This window comes from Telopea speciosissima, chromosome 4 (assembly GCF_018873765.1).
Source record: "Telopea speciosissima isolate NSW1024214 ecotype Mountain lineage chromosome 4, Tspe_v1, whole genome shotgun sequence".
In the NCBI taxonomy this organism is placed as follows: Eukaryota; Viridiplantae; Streptophyta; class Magnoliopsida; order Proteales; family Proteaceae; genus Telopea; species Telopea speciosissima.
In genome coordinates this window covers 56,975,181-57,002,637 of record NC_057919.1, presented here as the reverse complement: position 1 = coordinate 57,002,637, position 27,457 = coordinate 56,975,181, and the positions used below count along the sequence as shown (strand labels likewise).

Genomic DNA, 27,457 nt, shown 5'->3' with positions numbered 1-27,457 from the left:
AAGCTTATTCGATTTAAAGATTTTTACCAGTGAACACCCATGATTGCTGTTTTAATTTAGCATTTATAATAGATATGAATCCTGAAAGTTAAATAATACTAATCAAGCATCAGTTGTTCTATTTAAATATAATATGTTTAATTCTGAAATTGGAATGGATGTTTGATTTTAATATGTAGGTATTTGATTGTTGAGATTTAAGAGCCTAGACAAAATGGTGAGGCCTAAGGATAAATTTTGGCAACATGTAGAGCAATGTGGTTCAAACCGTTTTACATGTAACTATTGTGGACTTAATTACACTGGGAGTGTTTCAAGAGTGAAAGCTCATTTGGCTTGCGTACCTGGCCATGATGTTCAAATTTGTTCCCAAGTGCCTGAGCACATTCTAGCTGAAGCCCTTGTAGAATTTAATTTGAGTGTGAGTAAGAAGAGAAGGAGTGATACTATAGAAAGAGAATTTGGTTCCTCAAACAACACACCTACCATGCCCCAGAGTAGGAGTACCCATCAACCCACGATGGTAGAGATGGTTGCTAAGCATGACAAGAAGTCATTGGACATGTTGGTAACTGAATTTTTTGTCAATAATAACATTTCGTTCAATGTTATTCAAACAAGTTCTTTTATTGATATAATAAAGGGTGCATGTGCGTATGGGCCAACTTATGTTGTACCTAGTTATAGCAATCTTCGTGGCAGTTTGATTCCTGGGAAAAAGGTAGATGTCATGCAATATGTAACAAGCATAAAGGAGACATGGGGTATCACAGGTTGCACAATTATGTCTGATTCTTGGACTGACATAAAGAAGAGGTCTTGGGTCAATGTGATTGCTTACTCTCCTGGGGGTGCTGTGTTTTTGAAATGTATTGAATGTGGTATAAATAGATTAACTTCGACATTTCTTTTTAATGAAATTTCTGAGGTCATTGAAACAGTTGGACCAAACAATGTTGTGCAGTTCATTTCAGATAATGGTGCTAACTTTTCTTCTTGTGGTGATATGTTGACGGGAAAGTGGCGTCATTTATATAGAACAAATTGTGTTGCGCATGGGATTAATTTGTTTTTGAAAGATATCCACAAGCATGTGAGATGGGTAAGCGATGTGATTGAAGATGGGAAGCTTGTAGTGGATTATTTTCATAGGCACACAGGTATTCTAGCATTGATGAGGCAATTCACAAATAACAAAGAGATTAAGCAGCCTTGCAAAACAAGGTTTGCTACTCATTTTCTTATGCTTCAATCTCTCATTGTAGTTGAGAACGAGTTGAGGCTTTTTGTGGCATCATTTGAATGGAGATCCTTTCAATTCAACAGAGCTGAAATGACTGTAAGAACTGTTAGGATTATTTAATCTAATATATTTTGGGAAGGGGCAAAAGAGGTTGTTGCTTTCATGGAGCCAATCATTCGAATTCTTCGACTTGTTGATGGTGATGGTTCTACTGCAGGTTACTTATATGAAGCAACAGAAAGGGCAAAAGAAACATTAAGGAAATTAGTGGAGAATGATGGAGAGAAGTACTTAACTATCATGGACTTGTTTGTTGCTAGGTTGGAGAAGAACATTATTCATCATGTTCATGTATTTGGTGCTTTTTTAAATCCTTCTACTTTGTATGAGGGTCGACTTGATATTGAAAGTTCTAAATTTATGGATGCACAAGATTTTATTTTGGACACCATGGTTCTTCTAGAAGATCGTGCTCAATTCATGAAAGAAATGGTTGAGTATCGCATGAAGAGCCCAAGGTTGTTCAATCTAACTGGACAAACAATGATGAAAACTAACCATCCAAGTAAGTTTTTCACTTAATTAGTTTAATGTTATTTTGTTATAAAATATTACCAATTTTTTTTGTTATTAAATATATCATCCTTATATGTGCTTACTTGTGATGATTTGTAGGGATTTGGTGGCAATTTGTTGGTGGTGAATTTCCTATGATTCAAAAGTTGCTTGTAGAATCTTGAACCAACCTTGTAATTCCTCTCCTTGTGAGCGTAATTGGAGTGCTTGGGATGCAGTCCAAACAAAGAAGAGAAATAGATTGGCCCCAGAAATGTTAGAAGATTTGGTGTATGAAAACCAAATACTTCAAGATGCAAGGCCTATTGATTTAGAAAAACTTGGTGATTTACCTGAGTTAGACATTGAGCCGGATCTGGAGAGACTTGAACAAACATATGATGAACCTGATCCACATTCACAAAACATTGGAGCTGATGGAGGGAATCGCTTTCTTTAGTTTGATGCATTTTTATTGACCTTTGGCTATGTTATAATGATACTTTTGAGTTCTTTTTACATTTTGGATGATATATGTGAAGTTTGGATTTTGAACATGTTATGTTGTTATGATTTATGAATTTGGAACTGATGTTGGATTATCTATTTTGGATCATATTAGATGATATATCTAAAAACTTATAATGGATTGTGAAATACATATGCATTAATGTTGGAAGTTAGTGTTTTTTGACCATTAGGTGCAAGTATTCGAGTAATATCTCTCAATTTATATTAGTATACAGCCATTTTTTTTGTCCCGTATGTTGGAAAATTATACGTTTAAAATCTGTACCGTCCGTTTGCCGTCCATTTGCCATTCTCCATTTCTTTTACCGTTTGTTTGACCATACCGTTCGCCATTTAATTTCGTTTAAAACGCGTACCGTAATACTTCATTTTATTCCCGTTCCCGTATTTACTAACTATGAACTCAATACAAAAGATAGCAGGAACGAAAGCAGGGACGGAGGCAGTGCCACTGGTTTCGTCCGTGGTTCCGTCCAGGCCCTGGGTTGAAATACATGGGATGGAACATCAAGCGGAATCTCAGTCATGGTTCCGTCCGTTGTTCCGCCAGTGTTCTAAGACATCCCCGAGGGGTTTGGAACATCAGACGAAAGCAACCAAGGTGGTTCCGTCCATTGTTCTGCCCAATGGATGTTCATTTTAAATGGGACGGAACTACGGGCGAAAACCCAATGCCTGGTTCTGTTCGTGGTTCCGCCCAGGGGAAAACAGTCATTCTGGTAGCTTTTTTCTCCCAGCCTTTTTCCTTGGGATCCATTGGTTCCAAAGGCTAAGAGGAGGTGTCCTAAGCCCTTATAGGGTCACCATGAACCTAGCCATCTCTGATCCTCGGGTTCACTATACATGGCTTCCATTTGACCCCATTTAGGGTTTTAGGGTTTGGCAAATCTTTGGTCAGCAATAGCTTGATGAATAGGGTTCCTTTAGGCTTAGATGGGTGTGGAACCCAATTGTAGAATACCATAGAACATTAGTTCATAACCTTGGGTGCCAAGTGGAACCCTAGGTGAAACCCATGCCCAAGGAGGTTCTCAAAACCTAAACTAGATTGAAAGGGAGAGAGAGGAGGGTGGAATGAGGGCTTACCTCAATCAATGTAGGGATTAGGGCACCCACCACCAATCAATCCTTGATCTTGCCCTTTCTTCCTCTTCTCAAGCTTCCTTCAATGCTCCAGCCCAAGCTCCCACGTTTTTGGCTAGTGTGGAATGAATGAGCCATAAAGGCTCGCTTTTATTACTAAGCCAAGTGGCCCTAAGGCCTTGTTTGGTTTACCCTTAAGTCAAGACACTCATTTCTAGTTAAGTTGAGCCTTGTGAGCCTACCTATGTGGCCCAATAGGTAGGTGAAGGCCAAGGGTAGGGCCTACCATACTTGGGGACGAGGATCCTATGTCTGGAGTGCGGGACTATGGGTCCTATGCAATAAATTACCATAATACCCTTGACAACTCGAACGGACGATCGAACAAAATCACCAACAGTGGTTTCGTCTATAGTTCCATTCCTGCTGTCAAGGCTAGGTGAGCCAAGAATTGTTGTGGGCTTTGACCCACACATCAAGAGCTTCGAGGAGGGTCCAACCCTGTGAGTGTTGGGGGGCTATGCTCAAGGTATTTGCTCACCTTTCATCTAAGCTCAGTTCTCGGATCCAGAACAGCACTCTCTTTTCAATGCACACAACACAAAGGCACCACTTGTTGATGCACGTGGCCACTAGGTTCTCCTTGCGATCCTCTTCGCTCTTGGGACATGTGCTAGGAGGGAAATCAAGGAAATCTCCGTCCACGAACCTCCCCCAGTCTCGGTTAAGGAATCTTTCTTCAACCTGGAGTCCGGCGCTACGATCGATGATCTGATGAGTTGGCTTGACGGCCATTGCAAATAATTCCCCGACGTATGCTGTTGCTTCGCCTATGTGGCACAACAACACAATATTACATTAAGGTTTTGGGTGCGGTTTGTAACATAAACACTAAATGGTGAATAATGTATAACCAAACAAGTGCAGTAAATTGAAATTGTTATAAAATATGAGGTTTCTTATATGTTGTAATTGTCTATAGCCATGAAGAGTATTGGATGATGCAAAGGATGATGTTGTAGCACTCCTTGATTTGTTTTTTAGTTTAAAAATGTGAAAAATCTAGATTAAATGTAAGATTCTAGACTCTTGGTTGAGAATTTTTCTTCATTTTTTCGTTAAATTAGGTGTTGTATTAAGTTTGTGAGTGAAAATGGTTTTTTTATGGAATGTATCAATGGTATCGGTATGTATCGGTAATGTATCGATATGTATCGAGCTGTATTGGCCGATACATATCGATACATATCAATACATATCGAGCCGTATTGGCCGATACATATCAATACGTATTAAACCATGCACAAAACCCTTTACTGGACGTATTGATGGTATCGATACGTATTGGCCCATATCGGTCGATACATTTCGATACAATTCGAAACAGTTTATTTTTTTTAAAAAAAGAGACGCATCGGAATGTATCGTATTGGTATCGATCGTTACTGATATGTATCGATCCGTATCGTATCGTGTCAGTCGATACTTTAAACCATGGTCCTATCTTCACCTTCTTTTGACAAAAAAATAAAATAAATAATAATAATAATACGATAGATCATATTATAAATATAGGATGATAAAATATAGGGAGACTGTTCTCTATGGAGGAGAGTAAGGGCCACACACGCGGGGTAGCCAATGAGAGCACACGCTGTCATCTCGGGGCGGCATGGTTCTAAGTATCGATATCATATCACTCGTATCGAGCGATACATACCGGTTTTGTATGTTGACAATCCCGATATTGTGTCGATACCATATCGGTGACACGGTACGAACAAGGGCTAAAATGGTCAGAAAATCCATTTTTTTAAGGAGATTCAAGGGTAATTTTGTTTAATACGTTTCGATTCCGTATCAGTATCGTATCGGTTTTGCAAGTGACTGCTACCCAATCCGATACCGTGCACTAGAACCAAGCGGGGCAGAATTTTTGCCTTTCATGGGGGTGGGGCGGCCATTTCGCCCCCACTGTGTTGGAAAATTATCCTCTCCAATTCTTTAAAGTGTGAGTGACAATGCGGCAGTGCTAGGTGGAGATGTCGATACTTGGCGGTTGCTGCATCCACTTGTCCATATCAATGAGTTTGAACCGTTGGATGCGGCAGATGCCCGGTGTCAACATCTCCACCTAGCACTGCCGCATTGCCACATTTCGCCCCTATATCTAGGTGTGGCTTGCGCCCCCAACGGAGAACATTTTCCCAAAAATATAATTTTTTTCTTCGTAAAATCCCAAAAATATAATAGTACGATAGTAGTATGATAAAAATTGAAATATAGTATAGTACAGTCTCATATCTAACAGTCTTTATCCTTTGTTCAATTAGTAATTTCGTGACTCAACATTCTTTTCAGTAGAAAGTTTTCTTTCCCATGATGAGGGAAATTATTTTCAATTCAATGCGATCCAGAGTTTCAGATCCTTCAATCTTTTGTTGAAGTTAGTCCAAACCCATCAACCAAATCAAACTGAGGCAAAAATGGCAAAATCACCAATTCAATCTCCTGCTCCAAACCCACTAAGAAGAACCCTAGTTAGGGTCTTATTGATGACACTACTCTGCTCTCTCTCCTACATTCTGGGTTCCTATAAAAACTCAAATTCAATCTCTCGCACCCATTTCCAAGTACCTTACTGCCTGCAACTCAACCTCACAGTCCATAAAAGCCCCTCACCAAACTTAGTTTTCGAACCCCACCATAAAATTTCTCTCCCTTCAGATTCAGAAAACTCAGTTGAACACCATTTTTTCGAGTTTTGTTCTGAGAACTTCACTAATTACTGCCCATGTCAGGATACTGTGAGAGAGAGGCAATTCAATATGGAGAAGATGCTTCACAGAGAGAGGCACTGCCCGGGGAAGGATGAGATGATCCGGTGCTTAATTCCGAGACCGGTTGGTTACAGGACGCCGTTCCCGTGGCCAAAGAGCAGAGACTTTGCTTGGTTTAAGAATGTGCCATTCAAGAGACTGACTGTTGATAAGAAAAAGCAGAATTGGGTTCGCTTGGAAGGGGATCGGCTGGTATTTCCTGGAGGTGGAACTTCTTTTCCAATGGGAGTGAAGGGTTATGTGAAGGAGCTCGTGAAGGTTGTGCCATTGAAGTTGGGTACTGTGAGAACAGCTCTTGATGTTGGGTGTGGGGTGAGTTTAAGAGTTTGTTGCACCTGTTCTTTTTTTTGCTTTGTTTGGGAAGAATTTTGTTACCTTTTTAATATTTGCTTTGTTTGGGAAGAATGTTGTTGCCTTCTTTCTTTTTGCAATTGCTACTTTCTGGATTTTGGTGGTACCAAATGTGGCTTTGTTGCATCTCTTAGGATCAGAGAACCAAAAACCTTGGTGAATTGTGCTTTATCGTCGGATTTTGTTTTTAAATCTCATTTTGTTTGTTTATGCTTCTAGCTTAAATTTGAAGATGGAGTAAAAAAATTAAAGTGGGTTATTATGGAAAATCTTGTTCTTAATAGCCACTTTTATGGGAAAAAGGTGATGTGTTGTATTATTTAAATTTGGTAGTATGATCCTAGTTTTTTTTTTTTTTTTTTGGTTTCTTTATTAGTCAGTTTGGTTGAATATGGAAATTGTAGTAGGGTACATGTTCATGATTTTGACTCAGAAATTTAAACGTGGATGGGGCTCGTTGAAGAATGGTATTTAATGTCAAAATTTGGCAATGTATGAATGAAAATGCAGATTCAGTGAACACATGGTCCCACTGCACGGCTGATATTGCAGTTTTTGTAGTACATTAAGCATGCTATATTAGCTTTCCTCTTGTCAATTATATCATTTACGTGTCTATAGTAAAGAGTATAAATAAAATGCAAATGCAAATGTTTTATATTTACCAATTTTAAACTTAATGTAGGAGAGAACAGAACAAGAATTATACACCAAACCCACCGCCTAAAAATAAGAGTAATGAAAAAACCAATCATTGTTGGGGTGGGGTTTATCTGTCACATGAAAGTTTGGTTTATACTTGAACATTTGGACAGTTTATCCATGCCACCTTCTACTAATGTGTTAAGTGTCAGCCTGATTAAATTCTTCAGGCGTCAAAATAGAGTTTTCAAATTGGCCTGAAGTCAACTTTCTTGAAATTTTTGGACTGCTGAAAATAGAAATGCTAGATTCCAATATATTATGGACCTGCAGTAGAGATGTGCATCTCAATGTTATATGTGGCCAGTCAAGAGGATGCTCCATATATCGAATGATAAAAAGATCAATTAGCACTCAACATGTCAGGTAAAGCAGATAAGGAAAAATTCTTCTCTATTAATATTGTTATAATTCCATCATCGTTGTTGTCATTATAAATTTCTTGTTATTTTGAGGTGATGATAACCGTATAGTAAGCTAAAATGAGAATGTTGAGATGCATGAGTGGTAAAACTATAAAAAATAAAATAAGGAATGAAAAAATTAGAGCTAATTTAGGAGTAGCTCCGATACATGATAAGTTGGGAGAAAAATCTCACAAGGTGGCATGGACATGTGCAATGGAGGCCTTTGAATGCTCCAGTACCAAAGGGTGACTTGATTCAGATTGAAGGAGCTAAGAGAACCAGCGGCAGGCCTAAAATGATTCTAGGATAAGTGGTGAAGAAAGACATGCATAGAATAGAGCTGATTGGAGAAAAAAGATCCATGTAGACAACCCCATTTGGTTGGGACAAGGCTGAGTTGAGTTAAGTTGTATACCATGGAGTAAGATGAGCCTATTTTTTTTATTTTTTATTTTTTAGATGATAAGCTAATTTTATTTCAAATGCAAGCATATGGTGCAAGAACAACAACAACAATAGTGCAGAGTATATGCATCCACGGGGAACTTTTCAATAGGGTAATTGCCTACATAAGAGACTCCATATTAACTCCACTTGTAGCAATCCTATCAACAAAATAATTGGCTGATCTCTTCTTCCGGCGAAAGGAATGTAGGAATCTCACTTTTTAGAGCCTTATTTGTAATCATTAGTTTTTTATCTGTTTATTTTAATTTCATTTTCCCTACCGCCGAAATCTTTCTTTTGTGTGTGTTGGGGGGGGGGGGGATAATATGAATAACATAAAAGGAAATCTACTTCTCATTTTCTAGTGGCAGTACGTTTTGTATAATTTCATTTGTCAATTTTCACTATTAAAATGAACTGTTGCAGTTCCTTGACATTTATGAAGGTTGATGACTAGGTGCATCACGGTGGTTAGTTTCTCTCATGTATTTTCCATGGTGTTCTGTTTATTTTGGCTCACATTTACATCATCTTCTAAATATTTTCCCAGATTCAGTTTTGTTTCTTGTATGAGCATCTGGATTATGAAAACATTTGGTAATTATGGAACTGTAATGTTTCAGATTTATAATTTTCTATTTTTGCATGTTGATTTGGATTTGAGGATTCTATGATGATCATGAGATTACGAGAGCTAGAATTTATTGTCTTTTTTTTTTAAAAACAAATTTCCCCTTTTTCCTTAGGTTGCAAGCTTTGGCGCATCTCTAGTAGACTTCAATATCTTGACAATGTCTATGGCACCAAAAGATATACATGAAGGGCAAGTACAGTTTGCACTGGATAGGGGACTACCAGCAATGCTGGGAGTACTAAGTACCTACAGGCTACCATATCCATCAAGGTCCTTTGATATGGCTCACTGTTCAAGATGCCTAGTACCATGGACTGGTGATGGTATAGACACAAAAATCTACATTTTGGTTTACAAATGATATTTAACTTGTATTCTAATGCTAACTCTGATTTCCATACTTGAATTACCAGAGGGACTGTGTTTGACGGAAATTGATCGTGTTTTACGTCCTGGTGGGTATTGGGTTTTGTCTGGACCACCCATCAATTGGAAAGTAAACTACAAGGGTTGGCAGAGACGACCTCAGGACCTAGAACAAGAGCAGGCTAATTTGGAGGATCTTGCAAGGAGACTGTGCTGGAGGAAGGTTGCAGAACGGGGCCCTATTGCTGTATGGAGAAAGCCCACTAATCATGTTCATTGTGTTAAGAAGTCAAAGACCTGGAAATCTCCACGCTTTTGTGATGACACCGGTGCTGATGCTGGTTGGTGAGGTTTTCTTGCCCTCTTGAGTACCCAATGCCTAAAATGTACAGAACACCATATCTTCAGCTTCTTGGCAATACCTCCATGACCATTTTGCTAGTTTGAGACTGATTTTGTTCATGCAGTTGATTTGAAATACTCATACATTACTCTTTCATTCTTAATTCTCTAATTTAATTCCCTCCCCGCAAAAAAAATAAAAGGAAATAAATTAAAAGCATCAATTTCCATTCATATATATACTATGGGAAACTCTGCTTTTCATTTCCTACTTTCTGTTTTGGAGATCAGTTAGTACTTTTGTTTTGTAATTTTGTAATCCATTTAAATACATTTTCTTATTTTTAAATATTAATTGTGTTTTAAGGTTAATTTTCATACATTTTCATCAAAGAAGGTAATCGGTGCTTCTGTACTGTCATACTTGTTTTGCACATCTTCTACTAAAACATAGGATGCATGCTAAAGAGTCCAGCTACCCAATTTTAATGACCGATTTGAAGTGTCATTCAAATGTTTATTTCCTGATTGTTATTATGTGATACATCCAATTTCGTTGTACTAGCTTGCGGCTATAACTGAAGTCCTATGTAAGCATAGGGGTAATGTTTCCTGCCCGGGAGTGGAGGGTGCGCTAGCACCTCCTGCTCTCTCTCTCTCTCTCTCCTTGGGACAGGACAGAGGAGAGAGATAGAGGGAGGGGCTAGCGCACCCTTCGCTCCCGGGCAAGAAACCCACTCCCATCAGTCTATAAACCATTTAGAGAATGGATCTATATTCCTCATTTGAATTTTACATCCTGCAAGTCCTCTACTCTGTCAGTCTGTTTTGATTGAAGCTCTCAACAGGTACAAGAAGATGGAGGCATGCATCACCCCTCTTCCAAAGGTTAAAGATATCACAGATATATCAGGAGGAGACCTAGAGAAATGGCCCAAAAGGTTGAATGCTGTTCCACCTAGGATCAGAAGTGGGGAAATTGAGGGAATTACCATTCAGGACTTTCATCAAGATAATCATTTATGGAATCACAGAGTTTCTTACTATGAGAGTCTTCTCAAATTTCTCTCTGCGGGTAAATACAGAAATGTTATGGACATGAAAGCTGGCATAGGAGGTTTTGCCGCTGCAATGTCCAAATATCCTGTCTGGATTATGAATGTTGTTCCTTTTGATGCAAAAAACAGCAGTCTTGGTGTCATCTATGAAAGAGGCCTCATTGGAACATACATGAACTGGTATGCTCTTTGTGACACTCTCTGAAGTTAATACTGCTTTATATAGCCATTATGTAAAGGTGTACAACACTCAACTGAAATCTTTTCGTTATGGAAATAATAGCCTGTGTATTTGTTCTCCAATGTCTCCCTAACTAAATCCAAAACTCAAACTAATGCTTGAGGTAGAATGTTTTAGTGATCCTGATTGTTAATTCTATCAAACTTGTCCTCATCAATATTGTATATTAAATATTGCTGAAGATTTTCCCTTGTTAGTGAAAGCTGACTATTCACTTTCTCTGACATTCTTATTTCTTTAATAAAATTAATCATTGTTAGTGAGAGCTGATCATAAGCAATATATCTATCACTTATTGAGGAAAGAAATTCCTAGACTAAAATTTCTATTTTCTTTTCCCTCTTTACTTCTCATGGGAGGAGAGAAGATTGACATTATAACAATTCTTGCTTGCAGGTGCGAGGCTTTCTCAACGTATCCGCGCACCTATGATCTGATACATGCCAATGGGGTATTCAGCATGTACCTGGACAAGTAAGTTTTCTTGCTCTCTTGTTTCAATCAATTACTTAATCATACTTTTGCAATTTGTCAGATTATCTGCTACTGATCAATACAATGATGGAATCTAAGTTTTTAAACAATCTCTTGACTTGGTTATTGCTTTGACCATACATATATGGGTAAGTGCTGCCCATGTAACTGTCCAACTGATTCTGTATAGTGATCAAGGAGATCAATGGAAGCATTGTTACAAATCAATTTCCCTATTCATATCCTCATACTCATTGATTTGTAACAATTCCCCTTACAACCAGAAACCTTCTCACTAATATTGAAATCAATGAGAACCATTGTACCTATTCATAACCTATACTTTTACTTGGTTCGGTTTTCGGTCTGGATATCGGTTGGTTCGGTGCAGTCTGGTTTTCAGCTGGCCCCATCATACCCCAGTTCAAAACAAGTTTGATGAGATTCGATTCGGTCCGGGTTTTTTCGGTTGGGTTTACCGGTTTGGGCTAGGTTTAATGTGTTAAACACCCGTTAATTCAAACCTTGTTTCAACATTACTCCTATTAGTTTGGCTTATTTAATAGAGGAAAGCAATTATGACAAGTGAATACAATAAAGGGAAAATTACATGATTAGCTACTTTTGGGTTTTCATTTACAAAACTGTCCACCCTATGTTTGAGTTAACAAAAATAGACAAAAACAAGGTAAGGTTTACAAAACTGGACAAAATAGTGTCTCTCCCTCCCACACTTACTTTTCTTCGACATTTTTACCCCTGTCGTTGCTTTATCACCCATGCATCCTCCGTTCCTGCAACCCTACCCTTGTCCCAGCTACCGCCAATCTCTGCTACCCCAAGTAACAAAGGAAAAAAAGAGAGATTTTTTCAGAGGGGAACTGCTGAGGAAGGAAGGAGAGTCACTGTTTTGTCTAGTTTTGTAAAACTAAACTTGTTTTTGTCTATTTTTGTTAACTCAAACATAGGGTGGACAGTTTTGTAAATGAAAACCCAGAAGTAGCTAATCATGTAATTTTCCCTACAATAAATGTGTGGATGCTTAAATAGGGGCTTTATGCGGAATCCAACAAAATTTCATATCTTGGTTTTTAAAATGGACAAACCTTTTAGGACAGTGAAAAACCTCAAGCAGGATTACCATTATGGGATGGAGGTAGTATATTCGATTTAGAACAATGATGACTCTGATCAGTCATGAAATATACGATATAGATATTGCATGGTGCTGTTTGTTGATTTGTTTGCAGTTAGTAATTCTTCCTAATGTCTATCGCAGGTGTGACATTGTTGACATTCTCTTTGAAATGCATCGTATTCTTCGCCCTGAAGGAACCCTTATAATAAGAGATCACATAGATATCATTGTGAAAGCAAAAGACATCACTGATAGAATGAGATGGGCTAGTAGGATCATACACAGTGAACAAGGGCCTTTCCATCCGGAAAAGATCCTCCTTGTGGACAACTCAGAACAGGTTGATTATTCAAATGATGTTGCGAGCAAACAATAACTTTGATAAACTTTTTTACATCATTATATTTAATACACGCAAACATAATATAGTTTGTCATGCTTATTTTTTCTCCTTTCTATTTTCCTTTGCCTTTTTATTTAGGGAAGTAGAACAATTGACATTGACGAAGATAAGTGTTGTACAATGTATAATTAGAATGCATAAGCCATTTTAAAGCTATCCATGTCAGGGAGACAGGTATCCTTGATCCCTGCTAATGTAAGTAGGCTAAGGCTTACCAGGTCTGGGCTGTGATTCCTGGTTCAGGATTAGCGAATGATCTCTGTTTGGATGCTGCATCTTTAATCCCTTTGCCTTAGAATTTCAAATTTTTGCTTGGGTTACCCTAGTTGAATGAGAAAATGATTCAGAAGGTCCCAACAGTGGCCCGGAGGCTGCTGAGACTGAACTAAGGAGGTGATCACAATTTTTTCTTCATCCTAATTGTAACAGTATGTGATGGTATTGTCCCTTTCGTATTGATGTATTGAAGGTGAGTAGACCCTGTAACTTGAGTGTTAAGAAATAATGAATCCCATGGTTATAGTTTGGGTCTTATCTGAATGGAGATGGGATCACAATGGAAGAGATCAATAACCAAGTTTTTTTGGTGAAGCAATAACCAAGTTTTTTATTACCAGCACAACGAACAATAGGTCTTCTATTTGAATATCTTGAAAGGTTTCTCCACTGAGAAATTCACACCACAAATCCTTGGAAAAATGATGGAATCCCAAGAGAACATAAAAACTTGGAGAGCAAGAATGAGAATGAGAGCAGAGAATAATACTGAAGAGTTAGGGTCTTAGGGTTTAAGAGGTGTTTATACAATCACCCTCAACCCCTCCCCCCTTCACAGAGTCATAATTAGAGTAAAAAAGGGGAGGAGTCAGTATCTCTCTCTCGCGGGTTGCGCACCTAGTGCGGCTGCCCCGGGTGGGCACCTTGAACAGGGTCTAAATCTGTTTTTGTTTTGACATTGAGCAATGCCAAGATGACTGCAGTTGCCTCTGGGGTTTGGGGGAATGTAAGGGGATTCATTACGGCGAAGTTTCAACAATCTTTACTTCAGGATTGTATCACTGAGCTCGAGACCCAGTTGAGGAGTAGCGCCAATACTATAGAAGTAGAAGAGAGGGATGAGTTCAAGATGGAAGGCTCTAATCAAGAGTTTTTTGTGTGCCAATTGTGGGTTTAGGACCAGAAGAGCTCCTCTCTTGCTTTCAATTTCGATGTTAAGAAGAGAGGGCTTCAGCCTTCCTGGCAAAACTAATCTTTCTTTCTTAGCACTGGTCAAGGGGCAGTCAACCCTTGATGGCAGCCCCTCTTGGCATTCTTCTGCAACTCTATTGTTGCAATTTACAATCTCTACTAGGTGAGTAGTATATGTTCAACCCAAGGACAAAGCGGGTTAAGGCAGAGGAAGGGCTTCAACTGCCCTTCCAAATGAAAGATCAAATCATTTGGTCAGGTGGGAAGGTCTATGAGGACCAAATTTTCTAGAAAAGTGGATTATTCACATGTCAAGTTCCAGTGAAAATGGTAAATAAGGTTTTGAAACAAAATTAAGACCATGGAAGAGTGGGTAGTAGTGATCAAAAACTATAATATTGATATACATGAGAATGCATGATCGTATAGCCACTGCACCAGTGTGGGGGCTAATGGGAGCACACACAAGGGCATCGATTATGAGAAATTTTTCATTTTGTAGAGAGTGGGATGGTCATTTTAAGGGGAAACAGTGTTTAGGTGTATGCTACACGCGATCAGGCATTGTTTTTTTTCCCTCAATTAAATTATACTGTGAAATCTGACACATGATTAATGTAGATCATTTACTCTTTATCGTATGGTGTGAAGTGTCACATCATCATTCCACTTGAGACAATGAAGATGGCCCCTTTAATAAGTGTATCAAAGAGAGCTATGATAATGAGTATTTTGCCTAAATAGATCCCAAGAAATAGAAAATAAAAAGAGAGAAATATCTTTTCAAGAGTCCCAATATTTCTTTTCTATCTCAGCATTTAATGCAATGGTGGTGAACATGCATCTAAAGCACAAAATATAACTTTTGTTCTTTTTCTTTATTATTTTAGTGAATGAACATCATCCTAATAGAAATGCAGGGAGATAGAGGAAAAAAACCAACAATTGAGCTATTGAAACATGTTGTCTATGGGCAAACGAGACCTAAATCTGACTAAAATGAAATACAAACCATGGTTTCAAAAATTGGGAATCGGCAGAATCGGATCGAAATCAGCTGCAATCGATTCCGATTCTGATTCCAGTCGATATGATAGGGCCAATTCATGCTAACGAAGCCTAGAATCAGTGAGTTTTCAGATCTGAGGATTGATTCTAATATTGACTGATTTAACAACCCTAATTAAAACCAGTCAATACTCCAATCCATCTTACTTATGATAAGCATCTAGAGGTATTTTAGTCTACAGGATCTGAAAATATAAATTTATCAAACATCTCTTTGATATTTTTTCCTTCCATGATTGCAACATGAAGGATTTGTTGGGAGTTAAAATGTTTTGTTTTCAATGTGAGCAATGCACAGAATTATTTGTAACACACAAAATTGTATATGTCCACAGAATTGTACACAAAAAAATGTATATGCAAGATCAACGAGAATAGTAAACCAAAACAAACACATACACAAGAGACAAGAGGTTTACGTGGTTCGGCAAAATGGCCTATGTCCACTAACTGATATCCAATTTTCACTAAGAATCAATGAAAATAAAACAATATAACCCTTGTGATTGACACCCACACCCAAGCCCCCATGTACACTCTTTTCTCATCTCCCATTCACTCTTTACTGGCTCCTCACTTAGTTCTTGTACCCACGTTCTTCCTTTTAAACTCCCACTTGGATCCTCACATTTTCACTGCTCATTTAGATCATCACTATTCTCTTTGGTAGACACCTCTCTCCATTTATAGGACTCCTCTACCTTGTTCTTTTCTTTCTCCTTGGAAAAAATCCACTACACTTCTTTCAAGGTATCTCTTGGAAAACTCCACATTGCTTAATGATTAACCATCAACCACTTCCACTCTCTTAGAAGACTCAACCTTGTTGAAGATTCCACCTCTTCTATTCTCTTGGAAGACTCAATCTCTTTGAAAGACTCTACTTTACAAGCTTCGACTCACTCTCTTTCTTCTTCTTATGGTAAAGAAAACCCATTACACACCACTTCCCCAAGTGATCCTTGGTTTCCACTTTCCACGCACTATTAAGGAAAATGCTTGCAACTCATATGGCACTTGCACTCATGAGCTTGGACGCAACATGACCCAACACCAACAAACTCTCCACCTTTTTTCATTAGCCCATCTAGACCATTGAACCAAACTTTCAACCGGTTTAGATAAAAGCCATTAAACCCAACAATCTTCACATTGGCTTTTATCATAGCCCCATTGAAAACTTGCTAAAAACCCTCTTCAACCAACCTCATTTTCACCTATCACGTCTCTAGTACTAGTCCCTTGAATGGTTGAATACTCATTATTCTAGTCTCATTCTTCACCATGCAAATCTCTAGTGTTAGTACCTCGAATGGAAGACCCTTATCGCTTCAACCCATTCTTCACCTAACATATCTCTAATGCTAGTATCTCGAATGATCAACACCTCATCAATTCAATCATATTCTTCACCCAACACTTCTTTAGTGTTAATACCTCGAATGACTAAACAATTCCCTCTAGTCCCTTGACCACTTTTTCATTTGAATATTTTAAGATTGCTTTGGAATATTTGAGATTATTTATTGCTATGAGAATAGTTTAATATGATTTTCTTGTATGGTAATATTATATTTTAAATATTACAATAATAAAATAATTATAATTATTTTATTTTTATTTTAAATCGATTTATAATATATTAATATTGTTGGGAGTATTTTAATAATATTGTATTATGCATGACATTATTTTTTATTATTTAATACATGTAATATTTTATTATTATTAAATATTATGATGTGAATTTAATATTTTTATATTTGTAATGAATTATTGGAATTTATATTGAATTAGATTAGTTTTATATGATTAAATGGTGATTTATTTTAAATCACATGAATAGTGTAGCATGAGGTATTCCATTAGAGGTAAGCATGGTTAGTTATGTACTAACCACCATTAGAAGATTCATTAGTGTTAATCGGTTAATTGAGATGACAGCAGTCCATTGGACCACATGGTTAGGCAAGGACTGCCACCATGAACATGCAAATTAGTGGTAGCATTGTAGTGCTAGCTACGTGTCAAGGCCGAGGATGAGGTGTCATGGTTAACATTAGAGGTTGTTAAGTTTAGTTTGACCTTGGTAATGATGGTTATCGGTTAAATTAGTAATCAACACTTAGATTATATTAGTGGGTTTAAACAAACTCGGTTAAATCATAAACTAGGTTACTATATAGGTTAGTATTTTAACCTAAGTAAACATCCTAAGTTAGCCAAGGCTATATCGGTTAGAAGAATAATGAATAGAAAGAAGATATTAGATATATGATTTGATTTTGGAATTGTGTTGGTTGCTGAAGAAGGTACCAAATGGTTTAAAGGAGAAATTGAACAACTAAAATCATGGAAATTGGAGATTTGTACAATTGAGTTCATAGTATGAAGAATAATTGAAAGAACTTGAAGTTCTTAAGGATTTGGTGTTGAATTTCTAAGGTAAGCTTGATTTTGGCTTCTATTTGTTAGAAGGGTATTTTGATGGGTTCTTAATTTATTCTGGTTGATTGGTTACATAGGATTTCAAAGTGGTGTCATTATAGAAGATTTGGAAAATAAATTTAACAAGAAAAAGGTTGAAGGAGAGTGAAAGAAGGTTGAAAAGAGATTGAACAGCAAATTAAATTTCGAGAATTTCGTTGAAATATTAATTTATAAAAGTAAGTTCATTTATTGTTTTGTTTTAGCATTTTAAAATAAGTTTTGATGAATAGAAACTCCATTAGAATACAAAATGATCTGGGGGCAAAAACCCTATTGAAATTCATCAAAACAGGGAAGAAACCCCAAATCTCAGACCAGACAATTCCAGGTGCTGATCAATTATCAAGATAATCGATCGATCGGATGGTGCTGGTTGCACTACTGGTCAACAGTTGTTCCACTGGTAGACCATTGTCAATTCTAGGAGCATCGACCCTGTGAGAGAGGTCGGCCGATGGAAAATTATCACCTCCAGTTTGCTGACCGGCCTAGTTCCCCAGTTCCTCTAATAGGGGGATGGTGGACCCCACTCGGGCAGGGTGTTTGGGCATGGGTAGAGAGGTCATTTCAGCCCCCCTTTGTTAGAGGAACTGGGGAACTGGGCCGGTCAGCAAACTGGAGGTGATAAAGATCCGTCAGCCGATAGCTTCGACCATAGACCCCTAAAGTTGTTTTTGAAGTGCTTTTGACTTGGGATTTATGGGTAAACATGTATTAGTCCTAAATTACCTATGTAACCCTATTAAATGTGATCTTATCTCTCTCTCTTTATATATATATATATATATATATATATATATATATATATATATATATATATAGGTGTTCTTAACAATACCAAACGATTGGTTATATAGTCACCAAAGGAATTAAAGGTGAGGGGAATTATATATATATGGATGTATACCTACTAATTGATGTATTTAGTGCTACATGATTAGAGTCATGTCCTAAAGGTATATATTCTTGATATTTCCATGAATGTGATCATGTGCTATGATATTGAATGCAATGTATGAATGGGCTAAATTACAATGTTAAGTGATATTATATGATAATGAAATTTAAGCATGTCGGGAAAAGAAAATATGAGAGAATGTATATTTGCTGCATCGATTGGGAATGATGGTATGATGAATTATTTATATAAAAGGAAAGTAATGAAAATACCTTGTGACTACCACCCCTATCCAATAAGGAGTTATATATTGGGCGAGGTTTTATTTGAATAGGACTTGTCCATCCCAATGCTCCTGGTGGCTGGAACAAGGTGTAGACATGGGTCTCTGAAAGAGATTGATTGAACACTAGAGCAAGTCCTCCCCGGTGCTCTTGATGATCGGATACATAGAGTAGACCATATTGTCTAATAATATAATTAATGATAGAGCATGACCTTTCCAGTGCTCATGATGAGTGGATACACTGAGTAATTCATGTTGTCTATCCATGCTAGATGGTGTCCTCCCCCGATGCTCCTGGTGATTGAATACATGGAGTAGTTTGCTTAGCTATGAGTACATGCCACATCACTCCTCCCCAAGCTACGATGATAGGGCATCATGACCTTTCCAGTGCTCATGATGGCTAGATACACAAAGTAATTCATGTTGTTTATCCATGCTAGATGGTGTCCTCTCCTATACTCATGGCAATCGAATATATGGAGTAGTTTACGTATCTATGAGTACATACCGCATCACTCCTCCTTAGGCTACAATGACTAGGATAAATGAGTAGAACACGTGACGTGAGGCCTGGATGACCTCACTCATATATGCACATTCAGTAGATCACTAAAGTGGCCAGAATTGACCTAAATATGACATGGATGCACATATACACTTTATGTATTATAGTATGTTTACCTCACTGGGCTTTCGCTCACCCCTTTAATTGTTGCTGTTTTCAGATGATGAGACTAGTGAGGACGCTTGTATAGCTCCAAACATTGTGGGTTGAACACCCTAGAAGATACAGCCTAAGGGTCATAGACAATATTTGATATTTTGATAACGGGACTAATTTTGAATTGTGAAGAAATTCCTGACTTTTTAATCTAGTCCATGTTATACATAATGTATATAACTACCACCAATATAAAAAATGTTTATTTTCAGTATTACTCAAATATTTATGCTTTCCCTATGTATAATGATTGTATGAGGATGTTGGTGATCTTTTGATCAACGTTCGTGAGAGTAGTACCTTTACCCTGTCTTGGTTTAGGTCATTACACCGTTTTCACCATGAGGAGGCGTCCTGCTCCCTTAAGACCATGTTGTAAGAGTGTCCACTATTTCTTTCCTATTCTACAACATGTAATCTTTCCTTGAAAATCCAACGTAACTCCAACAACCTCTTTTTTTTTCTTCAAGAAATATTCTCCCCTTGTCCTTCCAAATTGTGCGTTCTCACAATCTCCCTGAACCGTCAACTCAATCTTGATCGCCACCATCAACTTTGCTATCACTTGTTAGGGGTGGAAACATTGTTCTGTTTCCAATGTTAGCAACACACGAATTATGTGCAACACATAAAACTGTATGCATCTACAAAATTGTGTTTGGCACATAAAAATGTATGTGTAGGATCAATGAGAATAGTAGACCAAAACACACACAAGAGATGGGAGATTTACACAGTTCAACAAAACAACTTACATCCATGGAGTGAGATCTAACTTTCATTAAGAATTAAGAGAAGAGAAATAGTATAACCCTTGTGATTTGACACCCAAACCCAAGCTCCCATGTACACCCTTATCTCATCTCTCACTCACACTTCATTGGCTTCTCACTTAGTCCTTGTACACACGTTGCACCACATTATACCTCTTAAACTCTTACTTGGATCCTCATATCTTCGCTGCTCACTTGGATCATCACTACTCTCTTTGGTAGACACTCCTCTCCATTATAGGAGTCCTCTTCTACCTTGTTGATTTCTCTCTCCTTAGAGAAACCCACTACACTCTTCTTCCAAGATGTCTTTTGGAAAGTTCCACATTGCTTAATGACTTCAACCATCAACCACTTTCACTCTCACTGAATACTCAACCTTGTTTGTGACTTCACTTCTTCTACTCTCTGGGAGACTCCAACTCTTCCACTCTTTTAGAAGACTCAACCTCTAGGGAAGACTCCACTCACTCTCTTTCTTTCTATGGTAAAGAAAACCCATTATACACACTTCCCCAAGTGACTCTTTGATTTCCATACTCCACTAAAGAAAACGTCTGCCAACTCATATGACACTTGCACACATGGGCTTGCCAACATGTCCCAACAACAACAAACTCTCCACCTTCTCTATTAGCCAATTTAGACCATTGTCTTGATGATGCATTGGTAGACTATGCGAAAATCACAGACCATATGTCGGTCTCAGAAGAGCATACTGTTGATCTAGATAATGATGATTGCCCTCAAAAGAAGATAAAGGATGAGCACGACTGCTACCAAATGCAACATGCGCAAAAATCAGTTTTTCTGTCTCCATTAACATAAACCTTTCACTTAATATTAGGTGGCACTATTCTCAAAAGGAATCTTTTTCACATGGCCCACACGAGAGCAATCTTCACATGAACCCAAAGATTCAAAGATATCTCTTGCAGACTTAATACCTTCTGAAGTCCAGATGTTCGAGGAGCTTCCTCCTTTGCCTATAAATATTATTGAGTTCTATAGAATATGTGTGCTAGGTTGTATTAAGTTTTTAGTTTTAAAGTTTTTTTTGTTTTCCTTTTTGTAAGTTTGCAAGTATGCCTTCCTTTCAATAAGAGTATAATAGTGTATGAGTAGTGTATGAGTGATGCTTAGTCTATACTTTAAGAAGTATTCTCTGACTTTTGGAGTCACTTCCTTCTGTTTTCTTAAGCTTATCTTCCTTCTACTGTGAGTGTAATATCCATATGTAAGTTCTCTCATTTTATTGTTTAAGTCTGAATACATAGTACAATGCTTTTATAAATTTCGAAAAAAAAATCTCCTATTATTGTCACTATTCATATTTACTGTTCATCTCAATATATATTTAGTTATTTACTATTCATTTTTCATCTCTTATATCTTATGTATTGCATTGATCTGCTTAAAAGAGAAATCACTATTATTGATATTCTAATAAACTCTGTTATAGATGAATTAACTGAATTATATCATCAATTTTATACATGTCATATTACTATAAAATCTTTTTATTCCTCTAAAATTAAACAAAAAAAAGTTGAAATAGCCCGTTTAAGAATAGACAATGAGAGATTAATTGGTATGTATATATATAAGCAAACGTGCACATGCAAATGATAAAGGATCATCTTTATCATCTTGATTGAGAGTTCTCATGGTGCAAATTCACGTGTGGTCTTATATTGAGAGAGAGAGAGAGAGATCATGGTGAAAGCATAAAGGATCATCTTTATCTTTGAAGGAGGTTTGGTTTATGGCGATTACTATTATCCATCCATTCCAGATTTGGGATGAAAGGAATTGACGAATGATTGATGAGTCATCTTGGAATGTCAAGATCGTGTTTGTAATATTTGGAATTGTTGTAAGCAAGGGAAGCCCGATGTAAAAAACATGAAGATAGCTAAAACATTAAAGAAGATAAAAACAATTAGCAATAAAAGATTATCTTGACATAGATCCAAGTGGAGGGGTATGCCTCTCTTTTGTTTAGGGGGTGGAGAGAAGGAATCTTCATCCTGGTTGTCTGCTTTTACATTTTACAACTTTGATTTAGCAATGGCTTCCTATGCGAATCCTATTTTTTCTTTTAATTTTGTACAAAAAACATTTATAGCATAAGCTATGCTAATTTCAGTAATTGCTCTCTCCTTAAATTAATGTTTTATATTATAATATGGTCTTAGGCTCTTGTCTTAGAATAAAAATTAACTTATCTAAACTTATTACCTTTTAATCTTTGTTTCCATATAGGATAACATTTCTATGATTAAATTCAGCATTTCTATTCCTTTGCTAATCCAGCAAAATGTTCGATGGTGACTTGATACACATTAAACAATTAAAATTATTATGCAAAAAAAAAAATTAAACGTATATATATTTTATCCACAGGATTAGTCAGAACAATATAAAATATATGACAAGCAGTTTGGCTGAAAAGGTAAACATATTATGCTGATCTTATTAGGCCAATTCATTTAAGGAAATAGAAGGTGCAACCATTCAACCCGTTGAGAAACCCATCATCTTTAAATACTACTTCTAGTGTTGAGACATCACTATCTTTCGTCAACTTTCAAATAAACTGTATATTTAGAAACCAACTATCATTTTGGGTTTCTACAGCCTTATCATCTCACTATGAAATTATTGTGCAAGTGTTATAGTAATGGTGGTGCAAATCAATGCAAATGCTTTGAAAATTAAAAGAAATCAACGCATGTGCTGCTACTTCAGATCCTAGTTAGCAAATTCGGATTCAAAAATTATTTGGGAGAAGAATTATTCGGAATAATGCGTTTGATAATTTTAAAGATTCGATCAAAAAAGCGGTTAAAAAAGTGGACTAAATAAAATTTGAATTCGGATTCAGATTCGAGAATTATTCGTTTACAAAAACCAAATTCGGGCAAAAAATTCAGACATTAATTTTAATATTTGTATTAAGTATTAACTGTTTTAAATCAATTAGCATATGTGCATAAAATGTAAGTGATATAAAAATTAGAATACAATTTGGACAGATTATTAACCATTTAAATGAATTTGACAAAAGTCCATAAGTTCCATAGATCCCCACTAATTAATTCATAGCCAAGTTCAACCTGAGTGTGGTCCAAAGTTGAAATCCTGTTTTGATCGAGCATGCCATCATATAATCCAACAATAAACATCAATAAAAATCAAAAGGTAGCGTACTAATGTTTCTATAATTTAAATAAGCCAAAGAAAACTATCAGGGGGCTGAGTCTCGTTCTCAGTAAAAGTGCCAATTGCTCCAAATAACAAGTCTTCAACAACGCTATCATCCACATCATCCAACAATCTCTCTAGCTCTCTATCAATGTCCTCAACACTCTCATCATCAGGTTAACAACTTATGTTGTCAAGATTAATAGGCAACATATTTTTCTGTTCAAGTGCAGCTTTTTTTTCCATCATCAATGAATTCATCCTGACATAAACTAAATCAGCTAACGTCTCTACTAACAACCTGTTCCTCTTTTTTGTTTGTGCAGCATTCCAAGCACTCCAATTTCTCTCACAGACTGAAAAACTACATGGTTGGCTTAAAACTCGAATAGCATACTTTTGTTAGATAGGAACAATATCACCTTGAAGAGACCACCAAAACTCCTGTCATTGGAAAAAAAATAAAAGAAATTTAAATATGTAATTCTAAATTACAAAAAAAATTTACATAAAAAAAAGAATAGAATAAAATTTTTAAATTGAAAGTTCTTATAAAACTTACGAGGATGACATTTTTCCATCATTATCATGGCACTTAAAGAAAAAATCATTGAACTCTTCATTTGGTATGATGCCAACTGCTCATAAAAATCTCTCATCTCACTTGTGGAACCAATGTATCACCAATGAACTCATGTTGCTTCTTTGAATTTAAGATTCGTTTTAAATCTTGGACTACAAAAATAAACAGGGTTAAGAATGGTAGTTGTATAGTGAATTTGACTCAAAATGTTTCCAACCCTTCTTTTATCAAAGATTTCTAAAATTTGTTCTTACCGATTATCTGTCTCCTTAAGTTGTTCTAGTGTCCTTCTTGCTCTTTCCATTGCCTCATACAAGTACCTCGAGATAAGCCCATCACCATCAACCAAATGAAGAACCCGAATGATCAATTCCATAAACATCAGAATCTATTTTGACTCAATCCAGAATGATTCTCTTTGAATAGTATTCAATACCCTACTTGCTTCAAAAGATCTAGAATTTCTTAGACCCCTCCACTCCGCTGATGCAACTAGGAGTCTAAGCTTCTCCTCCACTTCAACAATGGACTGAAGCATTACGAAGTTGGAAGTAAATCTGGTTTTACAAGGATATTTCAGATCTTTGTCTGTGAATTGTCTCATCAACTGCAAGATAATGACAGATCTATACATATAATCAATTAAGCCTTTTGCTTCATCAAAAATTTCCTGAACCCATATCACAGTCTCATAAATATCCTTCAACATCAAATTAATTCTATGAGCTGCACATCGAGTCCTAAACAATCAACGGTATCTTCCTAAAAGCATATCAAATGCATTTTCATAATTGGAAGCATTGTTTGACACTATCTAAACAACATTTTTTGGATCAATACTTTCAAGCACACCTTCCAGAATATCAAAGATAAATGGACCAGTCACTCTAGCATGAGAACATTCCTCTGATTTCAAGAAAAGAACACCACCCGGTGGATAAGCAATGACATTAAAAAAAGACAGTTTCTTTAAGTCAGTCCATGAGTCAGACATAATGGTGCAACCCGTTTCCTTCCAAGACAACTTTACTTCTCTAGCATATTTTTCAAGACCCTTTCTTGCTTCAAGGATAATTCTACCACGAAGGGTAGAATAACTTGGAATAGGAATACTAGGACCATAACGGACAGTACACTTTAATAAATTGATGAAAGACTTCGATTGAACAACATTGAAAGGAATGTTGTTTTTAATAAAGAATTCACGGAGGCTGTTCTCCCAAGTTGGCTTATCTATACTAGGTATGGCTTCTTCCATTGTGGATTGCCTCTGACCACGTGAAGTCTTAGAAAAAGAACTGGAACAAGTTCCACTTTCACCCTTACGTCTTTTATTACTTGTCTCAGAATTAACAACAAGAATGACTTGTGTTTGGACATCATCAGTTACTTTTTCACAAGGGGCAACATCATGACCACTAACCCGAGCCAAATGATACTTAAGCCTAGTGACCCCTCCGTAAAATTATTTTTCACAAAATTTACATTTGAAGTAACCATTATCCAATTGTTCAGCATGTTGCCAAAACTTGTCTTTTGGTTTTTTCATTTTCCCTATTTGATGCAAAACATAAAACCAAATTCTATAAGAACCATAGAATAAAAATTGTAGCAAAAAAGTGGGTTTGAACTTTAAACCCATTAAAAAACAACAATAAGCAACAATAATCAGCATATTCAGTAGTAAACATAAAGAGGGCAAAACCTCTATTTGGTTGGACAAATGTAAAACTACCACTAGCCTAGAAAAACATGGTCATGGTTTGGAGTTGGACTCAAAAGTCAAAACTGATGAGAGATTTGAAATGCAAGGCCATTGCAGTCATGGAATGCAGCAAGTATGGCCGCATGGGTTATACACTGAGAATTGGGGATCATCATGATTGTAGGGCCAATCTCTCTCTCTCTCTCTCTCTCTCTCTCTCTTATTGTTGGACCTCTCAAAAAGAATTTGGTGGGTACACACTACACTGAGTCACTGAGAACATCAAGAAAGCTAAAAGAAGTGGATAACAACAGTAGTTGTCTCTCTCTCTCTCTCTCTCAGTAACTAGCTAAAAGAAAGCTAATTTATTGATCTTCTCTGTTTTTTTTTTTTTTTTTTTTTTTTTTTGCAGCATGAGACTATGAGCTTCTGTTTATTTTAAAAACTAAGATTCTGGTTCAAGAAACAAATGGATTTTTCAAGTATGTTTATGAGGAGATTAACCCATCAGAATCCGAAAACAAAAACTGTCTAACAGAAATAAGGTAAAATTTTCCTAAACAACAAGATCAATTTCTCACTAACATAGCTAAAACCTGCTTTATTCTTCTCAACAACCGCAAACGATAAGGGACTGGATGGCGTACCATGTGAAACTGTTGGGAGAGAAATCCTATTATGTAATTTATGATGCCAGAGGGGTTCATCCTGGGGTTTTAGAGGTTTTGAAGCCGTGGATGGAGAAAGGGTATGTGACATTGTTGGATATCAGAGAGCAAGAAAGGTTTGATGGGTACTATCACAATCAGTTCTGGTAGAATTGAATTAAAAAGGGGAAGAGCTTTTTAAGCTTCCAATTTCATCAATAATTATAGAAAAATTGATTTGGGTTTGACCGCCACACTCTATTTCTCTGAAGCTCAGCCCTTCGAGATTAATGTGTGTGAGAGAAAAGAGTAAGTTACACTGTTACAGTGGGATAGAAAAACAATAAATTTATAGATAAGCGGGAGAAGGCAAATACCTTAGATCCAAATCCGATGAGAAGGTAAAGCTTTCCGCCAGGCGCTGAAGAAGAAGGGTTTGTGCTTTCGCTAGTTTAAGACTTTGAATTGAGATAAAAACAGAAATAGGGTTTGGCTTTTCCACTCAAACTCAAACTCACTTTAAGTTTCAAGTTCCAACTTAAAGCTCCACGTCCACAAAGCTCTTGCTGTCTCCAACTGTAGGTCACCTCTAAATCTTCAATCCTCTAATCCTCTTACCTCTATGGAGAAGAAACAAAGAAAAAGAGTTTGAAAATCGACTGAAAGTGTGATTGTGTGAAACGGTGAACTGAAACCTAACCCTGTAGCCAATAATTCCTCTCTTACCCCTCATTTATTAAAGTCCGAATTATTTGGGTAATATTCGGCTGAACCAGAATTATTTGCAAAATTTAAAAAATGTCTAATAAAGCGCGAATTTTACAGCTTCTTTGAACCCAATTCGTATTCGGGCGAATTATTCATAAAATTCGGTTTGGTCGAATTATTTGCAAATAATTCACCGAATTAAACAACTAGGCTTCAGATAGAAGGGAGTAACCATTTTTCTTGTTCAAATTTTCTATTCTATTATGTGTGGGTCATGAATTAAGGAAGGAGCCAATAAATTCATGCGAGAAATTTATAGTGGGGTTTCAAAAACTACTTTTTTATTTTATTTTGGCGGGGTTTAA

The 27,457-nt window shown here is 36.7% G+C and overlaps 3 protein-coding genes and 1 long non-coding RNA gene across 4 annotated transcripts; all 4 read left to right on the top strand.

Annotated features, from left to right (window-relative positions):
• Positions 1 to 214: 214 nt before the first annotated feature.
• On the top strand, positions 215 to 1,363 carry LOC122659443. The gene has a single exon (XM_043854554.1). The coding sequence runs from the start codon at positions 215 to 217 to the stop codon at positions 1,361 to 1,363; it is 1,149 nt and encodes a 382-aa protein (XP_043710489.1).
• On the top strand, positions 1,132 to 2,099 carry LOC122657881. The gene is made up of 2 exons (XM_043852675.1): positions 1,132 to 1,808; positions 1,919 to 2,099. The coding sequence occupies exons 1-2, from the start codon at positions 1,406 to 1,408 to the stop codon at positions 1,981 to 1,983; spliced, it is 468 nt and encodes a 155-aa protein (XP_043708610.1). The 5' UTR covers positions 1,132 to 1,405; the 3' UTR covers positions 1,984 to 2,099.
• A 2,237-nt stretch (positions 2,100 to 4,336) lies between these two features.
• On the top strand, positions 4,337 to 26,927 carry LOC122658676. The gene is made up of 3 exons (XR_006332477.1): positions 4,337 to 4,403; positions 18,832 to 18,843; positions 26,916 to 26,927. It is a non-coding gene; the product is annotated as an uncharacterized LOC122658676 (long non-coding RNA).
• LOC122658675 (probable methyltransferase PMT19) lies at positions 5,800 to 12,975 on the top strand. Its single transcript, XM_043853726.1, has 6 exons — positions 5,800 to 6,564; positions 8,906 to 9,116; positions 9,207 to 9,504; positions 10,350 to 10,739; positions 11,197 to 11,274; positions 12,554 to 12,975. Exons 1-6 carry the CDS (start codon positions 5,899 to 5,901, stop codon positions 12,786 to 12,788), a joined length of 1,878 nt encoding a protein of 625 aa, XP_043709661.1. The 5' UTR covers positions 5,800 to 5,898; the 3' UTR covers positions 12,789 to 12,975.
• Positions 26,928 to 27,457: the final 530 nt, after the last annotated feature.